The 19,721-nt window shown below is 46.0% G+C and overlaps 2 protein-coding genes across 2 annotated transcripts; both read left to right on the plus strand.

Moving 5' to 3' along the window:
• Window positions 1-9,707: 9,707 nt before the first annotated feature.
• LOC123166680 (uncharacterized) lies at window positions 9,708-10,523 on the plus strand. Its single transcript, XM_044584478.1, has one exon. The coding sequence runs from the start codon at window positions 9,727-9,729 to the stop codon at window positions 10,234-10,236; it is 510 nt and encodes a 169-aa protein (XP_044440413.1). The 5' UTR covers window positions 9,708-9,726; the 3' UTR covers window positions 10,237-10,523.
• Window positions 10,524-11,874: 1,351 nt separating this feature from the next.
• Window positions 11,875-13,518, plus strand: LOC123165944 (probable jasmonic acid carboxyl methyltransferase 2). Its single transcript, XM_044583706.1, has 4 exons — window positions 11,875-12,139; window positions 12,241-12,627; window positions 12,715-12,981; window positions 13,085-13,518. The coding sequence occupies exons 1-4, from the start codon at window positions 12,065-12,067 to the stop codon at window positions 13,436-13,438; spliced, it is 1,083 nt and encodes a 360-aa protein (XP_044439641.1). The 5' UTR covers window positions 11,875-12,064; the 3' UTR covers window positions 13,439-13,518.
• The last annotated feature ends 6,203 nt before the right edge of the window (window positions 13,519-19,721 follow it).

Below are 19,721 nucleotides of genomic sequence, written 5' to 3' on the forward strand. Positions count from 1 at the left end.
TAAGCTGAAAGAAAAGTCTTTGAATGCTAGAATGAAATATGACCCTGCTTTTGCTACTTCACCTATCTGTATTTCTGATAAGGATTATGATTTCTCTGTCGATCCTGAGTTAATTACTTTGGTTGAATCTGGTCCTTTTTATGGCTATGAATCTGAAACTGTTGTGGCACATCTTACTAAGTTGAATGATATAGCCACCCTATTCACTCATGAGGAAAAAATTCGTTACTACAATATCCTCAAGTTATTTCCGTTCTCATTAAAGGGTGAAGCTGAAACATGGTTTAATTCTCTTCCTCCTGGTTGTGTGCGTAGTCCCCAGGATATAATTTATTACTTCTCTGCTAAATATTTCCCTGCTCATAAGAAACAAGCTGCCTTAAGGGAAATATATAATTTTGTGCAAATTGAAGAAGAGAGTCTCCCACAAGCTTGGGGGAGGCTCCTCCGGTTACTTAATGCTTTGCCCGATCATCCTCTCAAGAAAAATGAAATACTTGATATCTTTTATAATGGACTAACCGATGCTTCCAGAGACCGCCTGGATAGTTGTGCTGGTTGTGTTTTAGGGAAAGAACTGTTGAGCAAGCTGAATTGCTATTGAATAGTATATTGAGTAATGATAATGATTGGACACTTCCTGAACCAACTCCTAAGCCAACTCCGAAGAAAAGGGGTATTCTATTCTCAGTCCTGAAGATATGCAAGAGGCAAAGAAATCTATGAAAGAAAAGGGTATTAAAGCTGCAGATGTTAAGAATTTACCACCTATTGAAGAAATGCATGGTCTTAATAACCCGACACAGGTAGTAAAGGTAAATTCTCTCTATAGATTTGATGAAGGTGATATTCCTCGTAATAAGTCTGCTAGCCAATGCTTGGATGAGTTTGATAATTTTATTGTTAAACAAGAAAACTTCAATGCTTATGTTGGTAGACAATTGAAACGTAATGCTTATATGGTTGAACACTTGAGTGATTATATGTCTAGAGTTAAAGGTGACCTTAAACTTATTAGTAAACATGCTTCTATGGTTACCACTCAGGTAGAACAAGTGCTTAAAGCACAAGATGATTTGCTTAATGAATTAAATAATAAGCAGAATGATAATGTTGTTAGAGTTATGACTAAAGGGAGTAAAATGACTCAGGAACCTTTGTACCCTGAGGGCCACCATAAGAGAGTTGAGCAAGATTCTCAGAGAACTAATGTAGATGCACCTAGTCCTTCTAAGAAGAAGAAAAAGAAAATTGATAGGGCTTTGCATGCTTCTAGTGAACCTGTTGTTGATACACTTGAGAATCCCACTGATATTTCTATTTCTGATGCTGAAACACAATCTGGTAATGAACATGAACCTAGTGATAATGTTAATGATGATGTTCATGTTGATGCTTAACCTACCAATAACAATGAAGTAGAGACTGAACCTGTTGTTGATCTTGATAACCCACAATCAAAGAATCAACGTTATGATAAGAGAGACTTCGTTGCTAGGAAGCATGGTAAAGAAAGAGAACCATGGGTTCAGAAACCCATGCCTTTTCCTCCTAAACCATCCAAGGAAAAGATGATGAGGATTTTGAGCGCTTTGCTGAAATGATTAGACCTATCTTTTTGCGTATGCGTTTGACTGATATGCTTAAAATGAATCCTTATGCTAAGTATATGAATGATATTGTTAGAAGTAAAAGAAAGATACCGGGAGCTGAAATTTCCACCATGCTTGCCAATTATACTTTTAAAGGTGGAATACCAAAGAAACTAGGAGATCCAGGAGTACCAACTATACCATGCTCCATTAAAAGAAACTATGTTAAAACTGCTTTATGTGATCTTGGAGCCGGTGTTAGTGTTATGCCTCTCTCTTTATATCATAGACTTGATTTGAATAAGTTGACACCTACTGAAATATCTTTGCAAATGGCCGATAAATCAACTGCTATACCTGTCGGCATTTGTGATGATGTGCCTGTTGTGGTTGCAAACGTTACTATTTTAACGGACTTTGTTATTCTTGATATTCCCGAGGACGATAGTATGTCGATTATCCTTGGTAGGCCCTTTTTGAATACTATAGGGGCTGTTATTGATTGCAACAGAGGCAATGTCACTTTTCATGTTAATGGTAATGAGCATACGGTACACTTTCCAAGGAAACAACCTCAAGTCCACAGTATCAATTCTATTGGAAAATTTCCAACGGTTATTATTAGAGGTTTTGGATTCCCTCTTCCTACTGTCAAGAAGAAATTTGATATTCTTATTGTTGGGGACATGCATATCCCCGTTGAGGTAACCTAGTGTTATTCGAAAATTCTCCGGTTTCGTGTTATTCGGAAAGAGTTTGTTAATAAGACTTGATCAACCTTGTTAGTGGATTCCTTTTGATGAGCACGAGATGGATGAAGTTAGAAAGCACAACTCTCTGTACTCTCCTTTTACTTTCTGTTATTTAGATTAAATAAAGCAAAATTAGTATTTTCTGTGTGTTTTTTTTGAATTATCCTTGCAATAAAAAATACCCTGAAAATAAAAGTTCTCCAAACGTCCTGGAAATGAAATATGATTTTTTGTAGAATATTTAAGAATTTCTGGCATTGAGAACACACCAGGGGAGGCCACCATTTGGCTATGAGGGCACAGGGCGCCCCCCTGGTGCGCGCCCCCCTGCTCGTGGGCCCCACGTGGACCCCCTCCACGTATTCCAGCACCCACTCACTTCGTCTTCCTCCAGAAAAAATCCTCCCATAGCTCAAACTCGTGTTCTAGCTCATCTTGCTGCCATTTTTGATCTCTTTGCTCAAAGCTCCATTCACAAAACTGTTTGGGGGGATTGCTCTTTGGTATGTGACTCCTCCAATGATCCAATTAATTTTTGTTCTAGTGCTTTATTTATTGCAAATTTTTGCTGCTAAAGTGACCCTGTTCTTGAGCTTGCATGTCAAATTTATATGGTCCAAAGTAGTTTTAATGCATGATATAGCCTCTTGTTGAGTTTGGTTCACTTTTATTTTGAGTCACTAAAAATTTCAGAAATTTTTCAGACAAAGGAAAATGCATAGGAAAATGTACCAAGGTGGTTCCTCAAGGAAGCAAGAAGGATTTCTGCCTCGTGGCCCCCCTGGGACTCCACCGAACTCAACCCCAACTCCATATATTCACTTTCGGGGAGAAAAAAATCAGAGAGAAGGATTCATCGCGTTTTACGATACAGAGCCGCCGCCAAGCCCTAATCTTCCTCGGGAGGGCTGGTCTGGAGTCCGTTTGGGGCTCTGGAGAAGGGAATTCGTCGCCATCGTCATCATTAACCATCCTCCATCACCAATTTCATGATGCTCACCGCTGTGCATGAGTAATCCCATCATAGGCTTGCTGGACGGTGATGGGTTGGATGAGATTTACCATGTAATAGAGTTAGTTTTGTTAGGGTTTGATCCCTAGTATCCATTATGTTCTAAGATTGATGTTGCTATGACTTTGCTATGCTTAATGCTTGTCACTAGGGCCCGAGTGCCATGATTTCAGATCTGAACCTATTATGTTTTCATGAATATATGTGAGTTCATGATCCTATCTTGCAAGTCAATAGTCACCTACTATGTGTTATGATCCGGCAACCCCGAAGTGACAATAATCGGGACCACTCCCGGTGATGACCGTAGTTTGAGGAGCTCATGTATTCACTAAGTGTTAATGCTTTGGTCCGGTACTCGATTAAAAGGAGGCCCTAATATCCCTTCGTATCCAATAGGACCCCGCTGCCACGAGATGGTAGGACAAAAGATGTCATGCAAGTTCTTTTCCATAAGCACGTATGACTATATTCGGAATACATGTCTACATTACATTGATGAACTGGGGCTAGTTCTGTGTCACCCTATGTTATGACTGTTACATGATGAACCGCATCCGACATAATTATCCATCATTGATCCATTGCTTACGAGCTTTTCACATATTGGTCTTTGCTTAGTTACTTTTCCGTTTTCACTGTTACGATTACTACAAAAACTACTACCGTTACTTTTTCCACCGTTACCGTTACTTCCATACTACTTTGCTACTAAATACTTTGTTGCAGATATTAAGTCTTTCAGGTGTGGTTGAATTGACAACTCAGCTGCTAATACTTGAGAATATTCTTTGGCTCCCCTTGTGTCGAATCAATAAACTTGGGTTGAATACTCTACCCTCGAAAACTGTTGCGATCCCCTATACTTGTGGGTTATCAGAGGGTCACACGCTAACCACTAGAATGCCAAATATTTTGGGTATGTAGAGGGTTACATGATATATATACAATCACAACAGAAGGGAACATCCGTCCAATGAAAGAGAAGGCAACAATCGCCAGAAACTCGTAGGGCCACACATGTCCGAGGTCACACATGCATGCAGCCGTTGGATTGCTTTAAGATTCAAGAATTTGTTTGGTCTTAAGGCCTTTGATTATGTTAGGACAGGGTCCATCCATGCATGCTAATGGTAGCTTTTGCCATAGTATCATGCGTCATCCACCCCACCTCTCATGCCTTTTCATTTCATCCCCAAGTTTTAATCTACTGTATCTTTTGAAGCGAAAGTCCAATTTATGTTCTGATTACATATTTGTGTTCTGTGCGACGACGACTTACAAACAAGACCACTCTTAAATACATTTTGACAATTTTTATTTTTTGCTAAGCTTCAAATATTAAAACTTGATAGTAGTCGTAATATTAAGTTTTTACTAAGTTTCACCAAGTTTCATTTGCTTTTAGGGTTTAGGACTTAGGGCTTAGGGTCTAGGGGTTAGGGCTTAGTATTTAGAGTTTTAGCGTTTAGGGTTTTAGTTTATGAACTTGGTGCATAGACCATTCGTTCCTATTAATTTTTAGTAGTTGATGCTTGGTGAAGTTTTTAAAACTTGTCAAAATGTATTCAAAAGTGGTCTTATTTGAAATCCGACATCACAAGGAACATGAATATGCAAAAATAATAATATAAATTAGTCTTTTAGTTCAATAGATATAATATATTCAAATTTGAAAGTAAAAAAATAAGTGTGAGAGGTGCAATGGACGGAGCTACCAAAAATTGCGAAAATCTGCACGCATGGACCCCATCTAAGATAGTAAAGGGCTAAAGCACATGCGAAGAGCAAACAAATTTCAGAATCATGAGCCGATCGGACGGTCACAAATCTACATGGCATCAGACGCGTGTGATACAAATAAACTCTCCAACGATTGCAACAGAGGGAAATTGTCATGTGACTGGATCAGGCTGCCCCCTTGCAAAAAAATTCTAAAAACCAGTGTGCCACAATAAAATTATATAATATTTATTATTTAACCTAATATGTACACAAATTGTTGGGAAATGTAGTAAAAAAAGCCCTACGATCACGATCCCAGGAACACTATGAATATGCATAAAAGGTTTAGATCAGATCATTGCCCACTTCGATTTGCAGTGGAAGAAGAGTTGGTGTAGATCGTTGATGAAGTCCCTCAAACCGTTCACGAATGATCCCTTGAACCAAACACCGAAAGCACGACCTCTCTATGGATTGCACGCATTCGGGCTTTACAATCCGGTAGTGCTTCGTCGTTGCCCGAGAATTAGAGGGAGGAGAAGAGAACCACACAGGGCTTCTCTATTATGAGTACTAGAGGGAACTAGGTCTAGCTCTAATCTATATCAACTCTAAACTAGATATAGAACTAGAGAACTAGAGGAGGCTCCAAGACTTATGTGTCTCCAAGGGCCAAAACCTCTAGTATATATAGGCGTAGGGAGTGGGGAGGAGGCACCTCAAGGGAAGGAAGGACTCCTCCCCCTTGTGCCGACCCTAAAGGAAGAGTCCTCCCCCTCCAATTCGGCCTCCCCTAGGCCTTCAAAGAGGCTAGCAGGGGTGCCTCCTTTGTTATTGGGCCCTAGGCCCAATAACTTTTCATTACTAGGCATTTTAGTAATTCCTTTAGCTCGTTGATATTAAACATATTCTAAAAGACTCTCAATCAATATTAGAACCTTTTATCATTTATTTAATGTCTCAGGAAACTTTTTCCACCTATATGTAAATTCCCGGTATTACCCGGTAAACCCCGAAACTCTTCCAGTAACCCCAAAATGCTTCTGGTCTCTCTTAAAACTATTTCTTATATTGACGGAACTATTTTGAAAATATATTTTCACATAACTCTCACTCCACTAATACTCACATATCATAGTTTCCTTAAGCGTGCGACCCTGTAGGTTTTGTAAAACATAGAGATGAATGAAACTCCTTTTCGTTCAATGATCAATAGCGGAACTGTGACATCCATATTGACCCTTATGATTACACGAATGATACTCGAGCGAACTTTTGGTTATCATATGCTATTCCCTTTGCTTCACGATACTTCACAAAACCCGAGGTGACATATATCGTTATCCACTTGATCATTCTCATGCTCATTATACTGGTCTCGTCGTTACCAGTTTTGTTCTTCTTTTCCGTTGACATGTTCTGGCATCCCTGTATCCTAGTCAGCTGGGTCTGGCTAGACGATGATGAATGTCGTTACACCGAGAGGGTCCTAAGAATATCTCTCCATCGCTGGAGGAGTAAATCCTACTCTTGAGCTACCAAGCTCCTTGTCACACCTTCCGATGAACATGTAAGTTGTCGTTATGATCATCCTGTTACAAATGACTTTGAGGAACCATAAAGATTACCGTCTAATATGAAGTGACTACGATACTCTCATGTTCTAAGGAACTAAAACATACATTAACTCTCCGTGTTATATCATCTCAAAGTATAGCAAACAGTTGAGTTAATTAAATATGATGGTTCTAGTAACATCATACTCTAAATGTTGTTTAGCATCCTCGTTACACTTGCCCATGATTAGGAAAACATAATCATCACACAACACTTGAGCTAGTCCTAGATGCAAAACTATTATTATAGACGTGGAAACAAATAATACAAAAATATTATTGCCTCTAGGGCATACTTTCAACACAAATCTCTTAGCATCCAGGGGCGGAGCCAGGATTTGAGTATAGGGGGGCAAGCCAATTTGATAAAAATATCCGGTGTGAAAAATGATTAAATAAAACAAGGTTAGTAGGTTGAGACCTCGAAAAAACAAGGTTGGTACGTTCAGAACTCGAAAGCAAGCGGCTTAAAAACGAATTAATCTTAATGCTATTTGGCGGCGTTTTTTCTCTTCATAACTGCTGAATGGCAATCACAGAATTAGTTTTTTTATTGCGAAATAATCATAGATTTAGTTATATTGACATGTTGTATAAGTTCGACATAGAAATTTTTGGCATCACAAATAGATAGAAAATTGTAACACAATTTGCATCACGATAATTTATAGGACATGTAAAAGATATGAACTCTTCGTAGCATCTCAGATCATACAACAAAACAAGCAAAATCTGATGTATAATTCTAACACCGAGACAAGATAAGAATCGAGAAAGATTAGTTTTTTTAGGGGTATTGGCGAAGATTAGTAGTGTGATGTGCTAACCTTGGCTAGTTCATTGGCTGGAGCAGCGAATTAGTCTACGTTGCTGACACACCGTATGAACCAGATGGTGAGCGGCAGAGGAGGGAGAGCAATCACCGGAGAGCACGGCATGGCATGGCATCGGACGGCGGCAGCTGCGCCTAATCTACACACTAATAACGGGATAACGGAACTTCCACGAGACTTGGGCGGAGGCTAACTTGCTAATCTGACCAAGTGCATGGGCTTTTACATGGGCCTTTACTTTTCTTCACGTTGAGATAGGGGGGCCGAGTACGTCTGTGCCTACAATTGTATCGCCGGGGGGGGGGGGGGGGGGGGGGGGGGGCTCGCTCGTCCCTGGCTCCGCCACTGTTAGCATCATAGTGGTGATTGAGCATTGGTTCTGTCCTGGAGGTCACGGGCTTGAGCCTTCTTTAACTCAGACACGTGTGACCTTCTATTTATTTTTAGTTTATCGAAAGCAATCAAACAAGGAGGATGACCAGATCCCACGAGATCTACCGGAGACACATCTTCATACGTCATCCGACGACGCTAGAAAAACCACGGGATGGGATAGGTGGGGAGAACCTTATTCCATCTTTAGAAAACCGCCACCGACTTGGTTTCCTGAACATGGCACAAACCCTAACAAGATTGAAAAAAAAAACACCTAACAAGGGAGCCGTCTTGCCGTCAAGGACTGGGATCCATTACGCCTTCCATGGTCCTAGGCCCATAGGAGACTAGGCGGACCAGCGGCGGCCAGCGAAAGGCTTAGGAAACCTAGTCGCGAGCTGAGTGGGTCTTCGCCTCACAGAAAATGATTCCCAACTTGAAGCTAGCTGGATCGGTTTTGAGTTTATGACCTAAATCGACCAATTTCCAAATTATTGGCCTGAACCATGTAATCAATTCGAGTTAATGGACTAATGACGTATTGGACTCCTCTTCATAAATAGCTTTCGGGACGGAAGCTTGTTACCACATGTGCGTATTGGGCTTGGGAGATTTAATTAATCATGTTTGTTCGTCGCAAAAACATGTGTAATCCTATTTTCTCTTTTGAAAAGGCAAAATCAATCCGGTTAGGACCAGACGAGCCTACCTCTCTCGCTCTCTCTAGCCACATCTCGTTCTCTAATCTGACGAACAACTTAGCGTGGAGACCCAAGAGGCGTACCCGACATCGACATCTCCACATGCCAACGCAGAAACCAAACAAAACATCGACGGACGCACCGTGCTCCAACAGCCACCAGGCGCACCGCACAGCGCACACGCAGCTCCCACCGTCCTCCAGCACGCCGCCCCCCTCAACACACTCCAAAGGAACCCCGTTGCAGTCGAGGTCATACCACATCGACACGGCGCGACGGATCAGATCAGATCAGCAGGGAAAAGCCAGCCCGAAGAGCCCTGATTAAATTTCAACCGCGGGCGCGAGAAAAAGAGGCAGGGTTTGACGTGAAATCTCTTCACATATCGCGAGGATTGGCCAAAAGCGGCGAAAACTCTGGCCGGCCGTGTCACCGCCGGCTGGCTTTGTGTGGCCGCGCCGCGCGTCATGTGCGTTATCCGGTGAAAAGCCCCGGCGCTGCACAGCCACTCCATCCTGGCTTTGGGAAACTTTCGCCGGCCCGCCTTGCCAAAGTGAAAGCAGAAAAGGGGCGAACGTGGATCAAATGGCCTAACACTCCGTATTACTTTCTGGTTAAGCTGGCCAAAAGTAATTTGGGAAAGAGATGCCGGTGAATGAACCCATTTCGTCCTGCTCGGAATCTCGCTAGTAGATGCAGACATTGTTATGTGTTTCTGACAAGGGGGGCCGCTCCTCCTTGGGGGGCGTTAGGCCCACTTACCAGGGAGGTGATTGGCGATGCGAAAATTTTAAAATGTGTTGTGCTTGAGCATAACTTTTGGCGGTAAGAGAGAGCTTGTGTTTGATCTTACTAGTTGCGGAAAAGCAGCTCGATCTACTGCAAGAATCTGAACGAAGCACAAAACTGAATAGCATTTGTTTAGAAGCAGAAAAATGGTCAAGTAAAGTCGCCCGTCCGAGTGGTTGCCATCAGATTACCGGCAAAGGAAATCCTTCGCCCGGAAAGCATTGAAAAACACCTCCGTGCCAGGCCCATCAAACCGCGCGAATTATTATTAATTAATTAAACCATCTCGCCCACACGGCCCACGCACGACGAAAGAGAAAGGGAGTAGAAAATGAAAGAAAGCCGATGTGGCCGCCCGCCGCTTAACCGCCCATATAAGCACAGCATCGACCGCATTGTGGGTTCAGCCAGCGAGCGGCGCAGCAAGCCAAAGCCAACGATCGCCGCCAAAATGGAGGATCACTTCGGCCGGAAGATATCCAGGGAGGAGGAGGCGGTGGTGAAGCCGACGAGGAGCTTCCGGTACGAGGACTACAGCACCAGGAGGGTGTTCCTGCGCAGCTACCCCCTGCAGTGGGAATCGCCGGCGCCCGGCGGCGGCGACGAGAAGCAGGGCGAGGCGGAGGACGACGAGGACCGGTACGACGGCGGCGGCCGCGACAGGCGGTGGAAGCGGCAGGTGGTGGTGGCGGTGGTGGAGTGGGGGGAGGACAAGCTGCTGCTGCTCCGCAGGGTCAAGAAGCGGCTGGCGCTCTACCTCATCGGCTGCCACTACAGCCGCCCCGCGCTGCCGTACAAGTCCGGCGGCTCATGCACCACCGCCATGCTCAAGTCCATGTGATCGCTGCCATGGCGAGCTGGTTCAGCTGCTCGTGTCTGTCCATGACACGCAGCAGACAGTTGTTAGTCTGCTCGTGCCGTCAGCCTTTCCCTGCTGCTCTGTTTTGTGCGCCTGTAATACGCTGTATCTATGTGTGTCCCTACGTAGAGGTAATAATAAGAGTTTGCACGAGTGATGAAACGCTCATGTATATACAGTATTTTCTTGTGAAATTTTTGTCATATGATAGATGGACAGATCATACTGATTACTGTTCCAGGAACCTTCAATACATAGCTTTTTGAGTATGTTTACAGTAACCTTCAATACATAGCTTGCACTGAAAGACTAGCTAGATAGTATATGTATTTCTTGCGATAAGAAGATGGGCCTGAGTAAATTGTGCCAAGCTATTTCACAGGTTATTTTTTTATACGTAGAGCTGCTGTTGTGCATTCCAGAATCCAGATTAGCTCAACAGACAAGGAAAAGGATACAGAAAGACTTCATCATGGTATAACAACATAAACACTAAAGAAACACTCACATGTACAGATATCATCACTATAATACACTGGAGGAGAAGTCGGTATCTGTGCAGCTGCGTTTGGCTGCTCAGTATTTTTGAAGTTTCAGGAGAATACCATGGTTTTTGTAGAAACCTCAGTTTTAAATACTTTGACGTGTTTGGCTTCGACAAATACTTTAGTTTTACAAACGTGGTATATCTAAAACCATGGTATTTTGCTGTATCTAAAAAAGAGGTCTCAACCTCTTTTTTGTAAACTGAGAAACACTAGCTCAAGTCTATCTTCTTCGGGTCCTCCTCACCCATAATTCCTCCATCTCTTCTGCAGCCAGAAAATCAAGATTACCACATGGGAAACTTCACTACTCTGCTTCAATCGTTGACTATTGTTCTAGTGCAACAGGAAGCAGCGCGTACATTAGCTAGTACTAGACGTTCGGTCCTATCAGATGGTGTGTGTACAGATACAAAAGATTTAGCGAAGGCTTAGACCCTGGAGTAGATCAATTGATACTTGGAGTAAACTTATACACAGCAGGCTAAGCTAGCTAGCCGATTGATTCCATGTGGCCAGAGAAACAAGATTACTCAACAACATATCCTAGCATCTAAAGGATGTTCGCGTGCATGACAAGGCTATAGGCATGCGGCGGCCATTAATTAGCATAAGCTGATCAGGTCATTGTATAACTCCTTTGATGTAGCACAATTTGGTTCAGCTAGCTATATCTAGGATTATCCCCGCAACGAGTGGTCAAAACCGAGAAACTAAGAAAAACTGCACTTGCCAGACATCTCTATAGTTTTGCTAAAACTGAGAAAAACTGTAGTTTTTAGAAACCGAAGTATTCATTGCCTACACATTGGAACACCGTGGTTTCCAGATACCATGGTTTTGAAAAAACCGTGTTGCCAAACCGGGAACGATTGCTTCTGGCACTGAACCAACGGTTGAACAAATTCACCAAACAGAAATCACTGTTTCGTCAACTGAAAACAAAGATCGGCTCATGTGCTGACAACTTCATAGTGCTAGTATATCCTTATCTTGATTTGACTCAACCTTTATGGCCCTCGATTGGCTGGTCCTAATAGTGATTGAAAAGAAAGAACAGTATTCTCAAAAGAAAGGGAAAAGAAAAGAAAGAACAGTGGCCTAATTATTGGTGGCAATAAGCCGCCAGAATAGTTACCTCCCTGTGATTGGCATACAAAAATTGTAAGTTCTGAGCACCCAGAGACTTTACCAGCATCTGTCGACTTCATAATCTGGATCTTACAGGCGCGAGATCGGAAGCTCAGCCTGCTTGAGCAAGATCCATGGCTTCCGAGCAGACGGTGCACATGAACGGAGGACAAGGGGACACAAGCTATGCTCGCAACTCCAGTCTGCAGGTATCTTCTCCTCTCTTGGTTGATTCACAGCTGCTGTGTTTCTGATGTCTTGTTCCTCGAGAACTTATTCACCTAGCTGTTACCATGAAACTCGCTTGCAGAACGCTGAGCAGAACAAGATGAGGCCCCTCATAGAAGAGGCCATCGCCGATCTACTCAGCACCGGCGCCTCCTTGCCGAGAAGCATGGTGGTCGCGGACCTGGGATGCTCCTCCGGCCCAAACGCGCTCACTCTGGTGTCGATCTGCGTTGATGCCATCCGCAGCCAGTGTCTTCGTTCCCGGCAGCCGCCGGTGGAGGTCTGCGTCTTCCTCAACGATCTTCCCGACAACGACTTCAACATGGTGGTGAAGAGCTTGGTGGCGTTCCAGCAAAGCCACAGGTCAGTCGTCACCGGTGTTATGCCAGGGTCATTCTACGGGAGGCTCTTCACCAGTGGCTCCTTGCATCTCGCCTGCTCGGCCAATAGCCTCCACTGGCTCTCCGAGGTAGTATGAATTTTACACGGCTCGGCGGCCGAACTGCATCAGTTATCCCTTCTTGAGCAATGCATTTAACTTTGGAGGTGGCTACAGGCTCCTGAAGAACTGAGGAGGAACAAGATCCCGGCATACGACATCGATGAGCATGTCAGGCGAGAAAGACGGCGTGTGGTCATCGGAGCCTATGCGCGGCAGTTCAGGAAAGATTTCACCCTTTTCCTTGAGCTGAGAGCCATAGAATTGGCCGCAGGAGGTCGATTGGTTGCCTCCCTTGCTGGGAGGCGCTCTGAAGAACCTGCTGCCGAATTCACTCATGCCTGGGAATCAGTCGCCCTTGTATTAAGTGAGATGGCCTCAAAGGTACATTGATTTAGTTAGTTTTGTTTCATTTCTGAACCATTCCTAAACGGAATAAGATCGTGTATGTGACTGTGACATCTTGATCTTCTGAAAAAATCAATAGGGTATGATTAACAGAGCGAAGTTTGATACTTTCTACATACCGATATACGGACCTTCCGACGAAGAGCTGAGGGAGATCATTCAAGCAGAGGGTTCTTTTTCAATAAGGGAGATGCAAGTGCATGAGCCTGCAAGCAATGTGGAAAGCACGCTGATCTCCCCGAGCAAGATGGCCAATCTGCTGAGAGCAGGGTTTGAGCCGATAATAGTCCAGCATTTTGGGTCGTCTGGGAAGATCATGGATGAATTTGTGAGGACTGCGGAACGACGCTGGAGCCGGCGGGGCAGCTTGGAAGCCGAGCTGGCTAGAAACCCCAGAGTTATCTTGGTTGTGTCGCTAAAAAAGAAGGTATAACGTGTTAGGGCATCTCGACCCGCAAATTTGCTCCGGCAGCAATGGATAATTTGAAATTCAAATAAAAGTCTGATCCATAATGCGTGCCGGATCACACGAGCGCCGGATCACATGTCCGATCACATCAAAAAGAGGCAAATATGCTTAAGTTTTACATGTCCGATGATAAAAAAATATTCGTCCGGCAGTTCATGCAAAATTTTGAGATTTTTTGCCCTGCCGAACCGGCAATCCAACCCTCATCCACGCTTGAAGTGTCGTCGCGCCGCATGTCCAGCCTCCATTTCCGCCGCCGCCATCTCCTCCTTGTCTGCTGCTTCCAACTTCATGTGTTGCCGCTGCAACATCTTGTAGCGGACGGCTTGCACGATCATTCTTTCGTCGGCATCCAAAGACTCCACATTCAAAAAACAACATCTTAGCGCCCTCCACATCGGCTGCGATCTTAACCTTCTTTTCTTTGAGCTCCGCCTTCTTCTCCTTGAGTATGACCTTCTTCTCTTCGATCAAGGCTTTCTTCTCTTTGAGCATGAGCTTTTTCTCGGTCGTCTCCATCAACAGTTTGAACCTCTTCATCTTTTTCTCCTCTTTGATATCGGACCGCTTGACGTAAACCTCCTCATTTTAGACAAGATTTTATTGAACTTCTCCATCAACTTGGCAGCCGCACCTTCTCGCTTCGCCCTCTCCTCCTCCCACTTCTTTTTCCGGAACCCTCTTCTAATTTTCTTGGGCGGTTCTTTTGTTGGGTCGGTTGGGTCCATGGTTTCTTCCTCGGTGACTTGGGCGGCGGTCTTGGCTATGAATAGGTTCCCTTTCGGTTCCCATTCAACTTCAACCAGCAATGCATGACAGTGAAGTTTTCCTTCTCCAACTTCTTGAACATACACGCTCGAGATGGTTACAAAATAAAACATTGTCAAGACCTATGCATACATATCCGGCAAGTGACCAACAATACTTTGCATATCTGGCTAGTGATCAACAAAAGTATGCATATCCAGGTAGTGATCAACAATACTTTGCATATCCGACTATGAAACTATGTATATCCGGCTAGTGATCAACAAGATGCATATCCGGGTGGTGATCAACAATACAATGCATATCCGGCTACAAAACTATGCATGTCCGTCTACAATACTATGTTGGCTAGTGATCAACAAAAGTATGCACATCCGGCCAAATGAACTTGCTTGTGGATTTGCGCACCGCTAGGCCATCGTGCTATGAGATTCTTAAAGTGGCCGCAACACTTCAAGATGGCCTATTGGATGGTATGGATGGTGTACCATCGATGATTGAGGGACTTTGATTCACAGTTGTGGATGACCGTGTCGGAGTAGGTATGAAGTGCTTGTGTTCATGGAACCATATGTCAATGTTATTCCAAAAGGTTGTGCCCTTTTGCCCCGTGCCATAGATCAGATCCAGGCTAGTGGTCAAGCCTGCATCGCACAACAGCTCGTCCTCCCGCACGTTGAAACTTTCTCCTCTACCCCTCTTCTTCGGATCGCCGGCAAGATCATCCGGATCATCGTCCTCGCCCTCATCTTCCTCCTCCTCCTCCTCCCACTGTTGTCTGGTGGCCCAAACCGGCTGCTGTGTGACTGTCTTGCTGTTGGCTTGCTGCGTGCCCGTTGGGGTGTTGGCCTGCTGCATGCCCGTCTGGGTGTTGGCCTGCTGTCAATGCTAAAACTGACGGATCTCAGGTAGGGGGTCCCGAGCTGGTGATCTTGGTACGATGGTGAGAAGGAAGTAAAGGGGACACCGTTTTACACCCTACGTCATGCTTGTATTACATTGATTGTGGATGGGGTACAAAATACAGATGATCTACCTCAAGATCGTATGAATGAGTTCTAACATATAAGGCTTGAATGTGTGCCTCTACAGATTAAACCCCTTGACTTGTATAGGCACCGGGAGTATTTAGGGTTTACATATGGTCGGTTACAATCTAGAGATAAACATGCCGAACATTTAAACACATCTTGAAGTGTACGCCAAGTCCTCGGAGGATTCAATCTTGAGTACGTCAAGTGCCAGGGCATATGGGGCCCATTCTTCAGTTGTGATCAGGTCCTCGGCCCGGCCTATGATCGACGAGCCGGCGTGGTGCACACTGAGGGAGTCCTGGACTAAGGGGTCCTCGGGTGTCCGGCCTGTTAGCCATGGGCCGGACTGATGGGCTGCGAGGATACGAAGACCAAGACTGCACCCGTGTCCGGATGGGACTCTCTTTGGCGTGGAAGGCAAGCTAGGCGGATGAATATGTAGATTCCTTTCTTTGTAACCGACCTTATGTAACCCTAGATCCTCCCGGTGTCTATATAAACCGGAGGACTTAGTCCGGAAAGAGAGATACTCATTACCATAGTCATATAGGCTAGATTCTAGGGTTTAGCCACTACGATCTCGTGGTAGATCAACTCTTGTAATACTCATATTCATCAAGATCAATCAAGAAGGAAGTAGGGTATTACCTCCATAGAGAGGGCCCGAACCTGGGTAAACATCATGTCCCCTGTCTCCTATTACCATCGACCTTAGACGCACAGTTCGGGACCCCCTACCCGAGATCCGCCGGTTTTGACACCGACATTGGTGCTTTCATTGAGAGTTCCACTGTGCCGTCGATGAAAGGTTCGATGGCCCCTTCCATCGTCGATAGTGACGCCGTCCAAGGAGAAACCTTCCTCCCCAGACAGATCTTCATGTTCGGCGGCTTCGTCTGGCCACCTGGAGTAGATCGATAGCTACGTCCCTGGCCATCAGGTCAGGTTTGGGAGTTTGAATTACGTTGCGGACATCCATGGAGAATTGATCTTCACCGGATTCGAGATCGCGGCGATCGCTCCTGGTCACCTTGACGAACATGACCTAAACCTGTCGTCAGACTGTACCCTGGAGATAGCTCCTGTGACCACTCTGGCCTTAGATCCAGGGCACACTGCGGCTTCCAAGGATTGGAGGCTCAACCCCACCACAGAGGCCACAGATTCCCCGGCGTTGGAGCCGCACATGGACTTAACCTAACACAATATCTATGTCATCGGAATTCCGGACTCGTCTCTGGTTATAAGTTCCGAACCATGTGAGCCCGCGGACGCCGGACTTGATCATTCATCGATCTTCGAATTCAGCGCCGCAGACATCTTCCAGCACTCGCCTTTCGGCGATGTGCTAAACTCATTAAAGAGCCTGTCCTTGGCGGGGGACTCGCAACCAAACTATGTCCGGTTCGAACTAGGGGCTGACGATCGAGAATTTTACTTCCCACCCGCCACCCACATCATAGCCACCGTCGACGACTTAACCGACGTGCTGGATTACGGCTCCGAAGACATCGACGGTATGGATGATGATGCCGGCGGGGAGCAAGGCCAAGACCCGCCATTCACTGGACGTTGGACGGCCACTCCCTCATACGACGTATACATGGTAGATACGCCCAGAAACAATAGCGGCGATGACAAGGAAAACCCAGTGAAGGAGGACCCTCCTAAGACACAACCAAAGCGCCGGCGTCAATGGCGCCGCTCTAAATCACGCCGCAGTAGAGACAACAATGTCGGCACAGGAAATGACAACACTCCGGATGATGCCGAAGACACAGAGGAGCCCGAGGAACAAACTGCCGAACAAGACCATCGGGAAGAGGGGCAATTCCGCCCCGACGAACAGGCCACGGAAGAAAACTCGGAGGACGGTAGTTATCATCCGCTCTCCGAGGAGGAGGTGAACCTTGGCAATGAAGACTTCATTGTGCCTGAGGAACCTCTTGAACAGGAGCGCTTTAAGCTTCAGCTAATAGCCACTGCGAGGAGCCTGAAAAAGAAGCAGCAGCTTCAAGCTGATCAAGACCTGCTCAATGACAGATGGACCGATGTCCTGGCAGCCGAAGAATACGGCCTTAAACGACCAGCCAAAAGTTACTCGAAGTGCAAATTGCTACCTCAGTTCGATGATGAGGCGCCAGAACCCGCACCAGCATCATGCAATGCGGTCGATCGGCCACTGCGCGGCCGGGATAAAACGGCAACCCGAGCCGAAAAACGGATAGTCCCACCTCGCCGTAAAGGCAAGGATAAGACAGCTCGAGGCTATACATATGACCTTCGCCACGACCTGGACAGTAGAGCAGGACATACTAGATCGATCTACGGATCGCGAGGATGTGCCTTAACACGCGACGACGGCTACCTATTTGGACGTGACAAACCTAGTCACGCTCGAGCCGATAACAATAGACGGACTCCATCGGAGCTACGTCGCGACGCAACTCGATATAGAGGCGCCGCACACCCTCTTTGCTTCACTAACAAAGTAATGGACCATGAATTCCCCGAAGGGTTCAAACCCATCAATATCGAATCATACGACGGGACAACCGATCCCGCGGTATGGATCGAGGATTTTATTCTCCACATTCACATGGCCCGCGGAGACGACCTCCATGCTATCAAATACCTCCCACTAAAACTCAAAGGGCCAGCTCGGCACTGGTTAAACAGCCTGCCTGAAAATTCCATCGGCAGCTGGGAGGACCTGGAAGAAGTCTTTCTCGACAACTTCCAAGGTACATATGTCCGGCCGCCAGACGCCGATGACTTAAGTCACATAGTTCAACAGCCCGGGGAGTCAGCCAGGAAATTCTGGACTAGATTCCTAACTAAAAAGAACCAGATCGTCGGTTGTCCGGACGCAAAAGCCCTAGCGGCCTTTAAACACAGCATCCGCGACGAATGGCCCGCCCGCCACCTCGGCCAAGAAAAGCCGAAATCTATGGCCGCCCTCACGGCCCTCATGACCCGCTTCTGTGCGGGTGAGGACAGCTGGCTGGCTCATAGTAAAAATACGGCCAGCGAGGCAGGCCCCTCCGAGGTCCAAAACAGCAACAGCAAGCTCCGACGCAGCAGACACAAACGCCGAAGCAACAGCGATAACACCGAGGAAACTGCTGTAAACGCCGGATTCAGCGGCTCCAAGTCCGGTCAGCGGAAAAAGCCGTATCAAACAAACAATCAAGGACCATCTAGCATGGACCGCATACTTGACCGTCCGTGCCAAATCCATGGCACCCCGCACAAACTAGCCAATCATACCAACAGAGATTGCTGGGTTTTTAAGCAAGCTGGCAAGTTAAACGCTGAGAATAAGGAAAAGGGATCGCAGAGCGAGGACGATGACGAGGAGCCCCTGCAGCCAACCATAGGGGGACAGAAGAAGTTTCCCCCTCAAGTAAAAATGATGAACATGATATACGCTACACACATCCCCAAAAGGGAGCGCAAGTGCGCACTAAGGGACGTTTATGCGATAGAGCCAGTCGCCCCAAAATTCAACCCATGGTCATCATGCCCGATCACCTTTGATCGTCGGGATCATCTGACCAGTATCCAGCATGGCGGATCAGCCGCACTAGTCCTAGACCCAATCATTGACGGATTTCATCTAACGCGAGTCCTCATGGACGATGGCAGCAACCTCAATCTGCTCTATCAGGACACAGTACGCAAAATGGGCATTAACCCATCGCGGATCAAACCCACAAGGACTACTTTTAAAGGAGTCATACCAGGCATAGAGGCCCGCTGTATGGGCTTAATCACACTAGAGGTTGTCTTCGGATCTCCGGATAACTTCCGAAGCGAGGAGTTAATCTTCGATATCGTCCCCTTTCGCAGCGGCTATCACGCACTGCTCGGACGAACCACATTTGCTCGATTCAATGCGGTACCTCACTACGCTTATCTCAAGCTCAAGATGCCCGGACCACGTGGCGTCATAACAATCAATGGAAACACGAAACGCTCCCTCCGTACCGAGGAGCACACAACCGCCTTAGCAGCAGAAATACAGCGCAGCCTTTTCCAGCAGAACTTTAGTTCAGCGGTCAAGCCCTCGGACACCATTAAAAGAGTCCGGACTATTCTGCAGCAGGATAGCCCGGCTCGTCAAGAGCTTAATTAGCAATTTGGCCTCCGTCCCAGTCCCGGTCAAACAGCGGCATTCGTACCGCGCGTACATAACTACGCACTCAAAATCCCGTGGATATCGACGGAGGCATAGCTAGCTCGCGATCCACAGTGCGGCTCGACCGACCCTCGGATTCCCACCTTCACTTTCCCTTTTTATTCCGGATTTTTCTTTTTTCGAGGTTTCTTCTGACAACCTGTCTGTCGGACACACCAAGGAGGCAAGGAACTTTGGCGTACAAGGGAATCCCCAGGTAACGATTGCTATACCTGTTTTACATACCCGCACGTAGCTCGTTCTT

The sequence above is a fragment of the Triticum aestivum genome, chromosome 7D (assembly GCF_018294505.1).
Source record: "Triticum aestivum cultivar Chinese Spring chromosome 7D, IWGSC CS RefSeq v2.1, whole genome shotgun sequence".
Classification (NCBI taxonomy): domain Eukaryota; kingdom Viridiplantae; phylum Streptophyta; class Magnoliopsida; order Poales; family Poaceae; genus Triticum; species Triticum aestivum.

Excerpts from the sequence above, each read along its gene's own strand:
- LOC123166680 (XM_044584478.1), top strand. The coding sequence starts at position 9,727 with ATGAAAGAAAGCCGATGTGGCCGCCCGCCGCTTAACCGCCCATATAAG.
- LOC123165944 (XM_044583706.1), top strand. The coding sequence starts at position 12,065 with ATGGCTTCCGAGCAGACGGTGCACATGAACGGAGGACAAGGGGACACA. Across the intron at positions 12,140-12,240 it reads CTCGCAACTCCAGTCTGCAG|AACGCTGAGCAGAACAAGAT; the intron begins GTATCTTCTCCT and ends ACTCGCTTGCAG. Across the intron at positions 12,982-13,084 it reads TAAGTGAGATGGCCTCAAAG|GGTATGATTAACAGAGCGAA; the intron begins GTACATTGATTT and ends AAAAATCAATAG.